This window comes from Rhinoderma darwinii, chromosome 9, assembly GCF_050947455.1.
Source record: "Rhinoderma darwinii isolate aRhiDar2 chromosome 9, aRhiDar2.hap1, whole genome shotgun sequence".
Classification (NCBI taxonomy): Eukaryota; Metazoa; Chordata; class Amphibia; order Anura; family Rhinodermatidae; genus Rhinoderma; species Rhinoderma darwinii.
The window spans coordinates 17,444,082-17,452,144 of record NC_134695.1 but is presented as its reverse complement, the minus strand read 5'-3'; the positions used below and the strand labels follow the sequence as shown (position 1 = coordinate 17,452,144).

General features: G+C 45.1%; 1 protein-coding gene across 1 annotated transcript in view; it reads left to right on the top strand.

Annotated features, from left to right (window-relative positions):
- Window positions 1–3,024: 3,024 nt before the first annotated feature.
- Window positions 3,025–8,063, top strand: part of MTA2 (metastasis associated 1 family member 2) — a 70,570-nt gene continuing 65,531 nt past the window's right edge. The window contains exon 1 of the mRNA XM_075837315.1: window positions 3,025–3,192. Coding sequence (XP_075693430.1) covers window positions 3,165–3,192 — 28 coding nt within the window. The 5' untranslated portion in view covers window positions 3,025–3,164. The remainder of the gene's footprint in view (window positions 3,193–8,063) is intronic.

The window sequence follows — 8,063 nt, the reverse complement described above, 5'->3', positions numbered from 1 at the left end:
ACACCAGTTACTTATTCAAATCAGTAAAAAATGTCCATCTACCCACTTTGATGCCAGCTTTCATGCCCAGAACCTATTCAGGCCAGGCTAATCTCAACCGATTTTGATGCGTGTCATTTCTCTCTGTATGTTGGCAGTGTGAATTGTGTGGCCTAAAGTAATTTAACCCTTTAAAAATAACAGTTACTTATTCAAATCTGGAAAAAGTGTCCGTCTACCCACTTTGATGCCAGCTTTCATGCCCAGAACCTGTTTGGGCCAGGCTGATCTCGAGTGATTTTGATGCGGGTCATCCCTCTCTGTATGTTGGCAGTGTGAGATCAGCAGCCCAAAGTCATTTAAACCTTCAAAAACATCAGTTACTTATTCAAATCTGGAAAAATTGTCAATTTGCCCACGTTGATGCCAGCTTTCATGCCCAGAACCTGTTCGGGCCAGGCTGATCTCAACTGATTTTGATGCATGTCATTTCTCTCTGTATGTTGGCAGTGTGAAATGAGTGGCTCAAAGTCATTTAACCCTTCAAAAACATGAGTTACTTATTCAAATCTGAAAAATGTGTCCGTCTACCCACTTTGATGCCAACTTTCATGCCCAGAACCTGTTCGGGCCAGGCTAATCTCGACTGATTTTGATGCGGGCATCCCTCTCTGTATGTTGGCAGTGTGAGATCAGTGGCCCAAAGTCATTTAACCCTTTAAAAACATCAGTTACTTATTCAAATCTGGAAAAATGTTCAATTTGCCCAATTTCATGCCAGCTTTCATGCCCAGAACCTGTTCTGGCCGGGCTGATCTTGAGTGATTTTGATGCTAGGCATCCCTCTCTGTATGTTGGCAGTGTGAGATCAGTGGCATAAAGTCATTTAACCCTTGAAAAACATCAGTTATTTATTCAAATCCTGAAAAATAGTCAATTTGCCCACTGATGCCAGCTTTCATGCCCAGAACCTGTTCGGGCCAGGCTGATCTCAACTGATTTTGATGCGTGTCATTTCTCTCTGTATGTTGGCAGTGTGAGATCAGTGGCCCAAAGTCATTTAACCCCTTAAAAACACCAGTTACTTATTCAAATCAGTAAAAAATGTCCATCTACCCACTTTAATGGCAGCTTTCATGCCCAGAACCTGTTCAGGCCAGGCTAATCTCAACCGATTTTGATGCGTGTCATTTCTTTCTGTATGTTGGCAGTGTGAATTGTGTGGCCTAAAGTAATTTAACCCTTTAAAAATAACAGTTACTTATTCAAATCTGGAAAAAGTGTCCGTGAACCCACTTTGATGCCAGCTTTCATGCCCAGAACCTGTTTGGGCCAGGCAGATCTCGACTGATTTTGATGCAGGGTATCCCTCACTGTATGTTGGCAGTGTGAGATCAGTGGCCCAAAGTCATTTAACCCTTCAATAACCAGTTACTTATTCAAATCTGGAAAAATAGTCAATTTGCCCACTTAGATGCCAGCTTTCATGCCCAGAACCTGTTCGGGCCAGGCTGATCTCAACTGATTTTGATGCGTGTCATTTCTCTCTGTATGTTGGCAGTGTGAATTGTGTGGGCCAAAGTCATTTAACCCTTTAAAAATACCAGTTACTTATTCAAATTTGGTAAAAGTGTCCGTCTACCCACTTTGATGCCAGCTTTCATGCCCAGAAACTGTTCGGGCCAGACTAATCCCGACTGATTTTGATGCGGGTCATCCTTCTCTGTATGTTGGCAGTGTGAGATCAGCAGCCCAAACTCATTTAAACCTTCAAAAACATGAGTTACTTATTCAAATCTGGAAAATGTATCCGTCTACCCACTTTGATGCCAGCTTTTATGCCCAGAACCTGTTCGGGCCAGGCTGATCTCAACTGATTTTGATGAGGGACATTTTCTCATGTATGTTGGCAGTGTGAAATGAATGGCCCAAATTCATTTAACCCTTTAAAAACACCAGTTACTTGTTCAAATCTGTAAAAAGTGTCTGTCTACCCATTTTGATGCCAGCTTTCATGCTTAGAACCTATTCGGGCCAGGCTGATCTCAAACTGATTTTAACGCAGGGCATCCCTCTCTGTATGTTGGCAGTGTGAGATCAGTGGCCCAAAGTCATTTAACCCTTCAAAAATATCAGTTACTTATTCAAGTCTGGAAAAATGTTCAATTTGCCCACTTTTATGCCAGCTTTCATGCCCAGAACCTGTTCTGGCCAGGCTGATCTCAAACTGATTTTAACGCGGGGCATCCCTCTCCGTATGTTGGCAGTGTGATATCAGCGGCCCAAAGTCATTTAACCCTATACATCACACTTTGCATTGTCCACTTTGATGCCCATCTTTGTGCCAGCTTTCTGTTTTTAGGCTGTTTTAGAGTGTTTTCACTTCTGGGCAGCATAGTGCAACGTATTTTATTATTAACATGTTTTCACTTTAATATGTTCATAAAAAAACAAAAATACTGAAAACGCGAACAAGAAACCATCGTCAGCATCGTAAATAACGAATTGATTAACAGTAATTTTGTATTGTATCAAATTTAAAAGTAATCCGACCCGTCAACTTCCCATTTCTCCTGTGTACCCGGCCGAGTGTGAGCTCTGCTCTGGAGTGTGGTAGGAGCGCTGTGAACCTGTCATTACACATCTGGTTCTAGCGATCGCTGGTGGTGGTCTCGTCCCCCATCAATAATATCTGGTGACGTGATAATGGCGCACGCTCTTGCAACAATGATCCGGAGCTGTCCGTGTAAGTATTGAATGAAAATGTGAAGAATAAATGTACTGAGCCACACATTACATGAGTCAGACATTCACGAACACTTCGTAGCCATCCACTAGCCCCGCAGCTGCATCAGCCCACACTGACCCTCCATCACTACGGATTTTCTATTACAGACCACGTGATTGTATTGCTTCCATCTGATTGGCTATTTTGCCAGCTAATCGTTGCCATCAGCCAATTTCGGCTATTTCCGTTAAACCACGTTCGTGTATTTCCGTAGTTACTCGTCTTCGCCGCCGGAAGTAATTCTTCCAAACAGCTTTCCTTATTTTTTAATCCGGAAGTCCTTCCCCCCTCTTCTTCTTCTTCTTACCGGAAGTATCCCCCTTTCTTCTCTCCCACCCCCCACGGGCACCGGAAACACACTCGGCGCCCCGAGTTATTGTGCGCGGGAGAGAGAAAGATGGCGGCGAATATGTACCGGGTGGGCGGTGAGTACCGGTTTTTCAACGTTTAGGGACATAAGAAAGGCCCCTAAGTAGCTTCGGTGTACAGCGAGCAGTGTCTGGGGAGGGCGGGCGAGGCGCGTACGTTTCTCTATACAGTCCGCACATTATAATTGGCTGAGGGTCGCTGTGCAAACCGCATAGAAACACACCAGTGTGCACTGACCCGAATCCCGGCGCGGCTGAGCAGCATGGTGCCGTATATTGTACTCTGCCCAGCACCAGACGGTTGTATTTCCTGCCCTGTCTGCAGGGGGCGTATGAGGAAGAACCGCAGTGTTTACAGCGGCACCTGCACTTCTAGTACAGAGGCCGATACCTCACAAATAGACGCGGGTGTTCTAGGGTTTGGTTACAATAAAACTTTAAATGTTTTCCAAGTCTAGGGTCTGATTTCTGAGTGGTCAGACCATCGTTTAGTGTTTCACAACCAGGGTGCTGGGAACATGGCACAACATGGGGATCACTAATGTCGTGTGTAATTGTAGTGTATTGTGCCCCCTGTTAAGGAATAGGGCACCGCTACTGGGCAAGGAAAGACTCAGTTCACACTTGCATTGTCAGTGGTTCCTTCTCCCTTTCTGGTGGTTTTGATAGCAAGAGTACAGCAGCGCTAGCCTTGCTAGTAATAGTCCATTGAGGTCCATCAGTGTCTATTTGGATCTATTGGAAAACCGATTAGTAACCGCATCATGGCTTTTGTTATAAATGACAAGTGTGAACAGAGCCTGACTGAAAACTGGGGGTAAATGTCAGTAAATCAGTAGCAGACTTGAGTCACAGCCCTTTTTCAAATACCAACAAAATGAGACGACCGAAGTTGTATTGGATGTAGTTACATTGGGGAGGCTGTTCTACTGGCATTGATACATATGCCTGATATAGGATGTGAGTGCCAGTGTGGGGGAGGGGCTGATTGATGGGTGGCCGTCTTGGTGCAGCGTTGGGGAATATGTTGGCACTGTATAAATAATGATAAATATCTAAACCGTCCTGCATCTTGCTAAACAAGTTATCATTAACCGGTCATCAATGTGCGATTTTAGAAGTTGTTATAGGACCGGGATCATTTGGTTGCCATTGCGGCACATTTCTTAGCGTTTTTATCATTTATGTACTATGCTGCATCCTAGCACAGTAATGGGTTAATGGGGGTGCACAGGTGCCCCTAGCTCCACTTCTCCATCTAGTATACATAGTCATACAAACCTGCCCACAGATTCAAGGTAAATAAGACCGATCTTCTGCGCAGAGGTGGCCACACGTGGCGAACACACTGCATGTTTTCCATCTGCACTTGCGGATTGGAAAATCTGCAGCATATTGACTTTTTTTTTTTACACTATTGCAAATCCGGTACCTGGCGGACAATTTTCTGAATCTGCAGCAACGTCTTGTCGCGGGTTTCACCCTACGCGTTGCAAAGAGAGAAATCCATGGTGAAAATCTGCGGCTTGTCTGTCTGGTGCCCACACTGACAAGTGTGAGCACGTTACAGACTTGAAAATCAAAGATATTTTTTTTTCCCGCTACATGTGGATGGGGGTTTGAAAATCTTATCCACTTGTATTGTAGCTGTAAATTGCTGTGGATATTGTGATGCAGATTCCGCACCCCAATCTGCCATGTCTCGCTTCACTCTAAGGCTTTGTTCACATCTGCGTCAGGGCTCAATTTCCGACCTAGGTTTCTGTCAGAACGGAGCCCTGATGGAAACAAACCGAGACCATAGCCTTCCGTTTGCATCACCATTGATTTCATTGGTCACAGATCCGGTGCAAATGGTTTCCGTTTGTCTCAGTCGTGCAAGGGTTCTGTCGTTCTGACGGAAGCAATACTCATTATTCATTGAAATCAATGGTGATGCTAAATCTGTGGTTTCCGTTTGTTTCAGTCAGGGCTCCGTTCTGACTGAAAGCTCAGACGGAACATCAGACCGGAGCCCTGACGCAGATGTGAACGAAGCCTTGGGCCTCATGCACACGACCATAGCCGCGTGCATGGGCTGTAATTACGGCACGGTTGGCCGCTCAGTGTCATCCGTGGGCCGACCGCAATCACGGACCGTGCACACAGAAGATGCGCATTTATTTCAATGGGACCGGACCGTAAAATTACTTGTCCTGAGTTTTTACGGTCCGCAATTGCGGCCCCCACACGATCCGTGTAAACCACGGTCGTGTGCACGGACCCATAGAAATTAATGGGTCCGCAATTCATCCATATTTGCGGATGAATTGCGGACGCAAAAACACATTAGTGTGCGTGAGGCATTAGGGTAGGAACACACTAGGTAGATACACTTTGTAAAACTACACCGTGTATCCGCTCAGATAGCCGCTCGCAAACTTCCGTTCAAAAAACAGCACCAAATTGTGGTGTGTTTTTTTCGGACGGCATGTCTTCTGCGTAAATAATGCAGCAATAATGAAAAAAAAGTTTATACTTACCCTGCCGTAGTCATGGCGACGCGTCTCTTCTGCACGTGGCCCCGCCTCCTGGGATGACACTAATCCATGTGACCACTGCAGCAGTGACTTGGGATGAAACATCCTCCCAGGAGGCTGGGCTGTGCTCAGAATAGAGGATTACGTCACTAGGACTACGGCGGGGATGAAGTATGAACTTTTTTTATTTGAAAATAAAACTCCCGAAACAAGAGCAGCGACAGAAACCGCACCACAGGTCATTTGTTCAAATCTCACCCAAACTCCTGCTGCTGTATTATGCAAAATCTATTGTGGAAAACCTGCAGTCGTTCTGCCTAGTGTTGTTCCTACCCTTAGGATATGTTTAAATCAGTCTTTATTTTTTGTGCTACAATTGCGTCAAAAACGCATCAGTTTTGCAGTGATTAAGGGCCTGTTCACATCAGCGTTGCCCTTCCGTTGAGGGTTTCCGTCGGAGGTTTCCATTAAGTTAACCCCTCAGCAGAAACTTTAGCTTCCGTTTCCCTCACCATTAATCTCAATGGTGACGGAAACATTGTTAATGGTTTCCGTTGGTCACCGTTGTGACAGGGTTGCGTTGTTTTGACGGAATCAATAGCGCAGTAGATTCCGTCAAAACAATGGAACCCTGTCACAACGGTGACCAACGGAAACCATTAACAACGTCTCCGTCACCATTGAGATCAATGGTGAGGGAAACGGAGGCTAAGATTTCCGTTTGCCTTTCCGTTGAGGGGTTAACCTGACGGAAACCTCAGACGGAACCCCTCAATGGACGGGCAATGCTGATGTGAACAGGGCTTTCGCCTCGTTAACATCAGTCTGGGGTTCTGTTTGGGGTTTCCGTACATCCATTCCGTCAGGGGAACATGGCTTCCGTTTGCGTTACCATTGATTTCACTGGTAATGCTTCCGTTGCAAATGGCTTCAGTTTCTGTTCCGTAAGGTTTTTTTGCGAAATCAATAGCGGTGTTGACTACGCTATTGTTTCCTTGAGAAAAAAAAATCAGAAACCATTTGCAACGGAAACATTACCGTTGAAATCCATGGTAATGCAAACGGAAGCTATGTTCCTCTGGACGAATTGAAACCCCAAACGGAATCCAACGCTGATGTGAACGAGGCCTTAGAGATCGCATTTGCAGCAAAATCCACCTCAAGAAACAACGTGTTACCATTGTGCAGGGGAAATATGGATACCGTACTCACTCAGCTGGTTCTCTATCCCCAATAGATAATATTAAAGCGTGACATCTGCTGGTAGTCATCTCTCTGCTGCAAACGAGGGAATGTAATGTGTGGGCTGCCCCTGAAAAGCCTATAATCTTTGAGATTGACCACCACTGGTGGCTGTTATTACTGTCTGTTAGGCCGGGTTCCCACGTAGCATAAACGCTGCGGAATTCTGCGTGGAAATTCTGCAGCATTTACAGTAGTAGCAAAGTGGTTGAGATTAAGAAAATCTCATGCCCATCCTGCGGGGGAAAAAAATGCAGCGCAAACGTTAATAAATTGACCTGCGGTGCTTTATTTAACCCCTTCCCGCATTTTCACGTACAAGCACGTCGGGGAATGCAGCCTGTTCGCGCATGTACGTGATGGAGATCATGCGGGCACAGAAGCTGTGCCCGCACGATCGCCGCACGAGTCCGGCTATGACTGACAGCCGGGCTCCCGCTGCAACTGCGGAGATTGAAGAAACCTTCAATCTCAGCCGTTTAACCCATTAAATGCTGCAGTCAATAGCGACCGCAGCATTTAAATCTATTGACAGAGGGAGAGAGCTCACCCATCGGCAGCCTGCGAATGCGATCTCCGGCCACCAACGGGTTGCCATGGCAGCCGTGTGTCTAACAAAGACCCCCAGGACTGCCCTGGCTGTATGCCTATTAGGCCATGTCAGAGGCATGGCCTAATAGATTGCCTGTCAGTTTCACACTGACAGGCATATCTGCGATCAGAAGATCGCATGGTGAAGTCCCCTAGTGGGACTAAAAAAAATAATTAAAAACAGTCAGTTTTTTTTAAAAACGTATATAAAAAAAAAAACGTGAACAGTAAAAATAAAATAAAACCATTTTTTTTCCATAAGTGTAAAAACAAACATGAAAAGTATATGGTATCGCTGCGATCGTAACACAAAGAATAAAGTTAACACGTTAATACAACGGTATACTGAACGCCGTACAAAAAACCCGCTAAAAACAACGTCAAAATCACTTTTTTTTTCTGCATTCCCCCAGCAAAAAAATATAATAAAAGTTAATCAATAAGTGCCATGCACCCCAAAATAGTAACAATGAAAACGACACCTTGTCCCGCAAAAAACAAGCCCTCATATGGCTAGATCAACGGAAAAATAATACAGTTATGGCTCTTGGAATGCGGTTATGCAAGAATGTATTT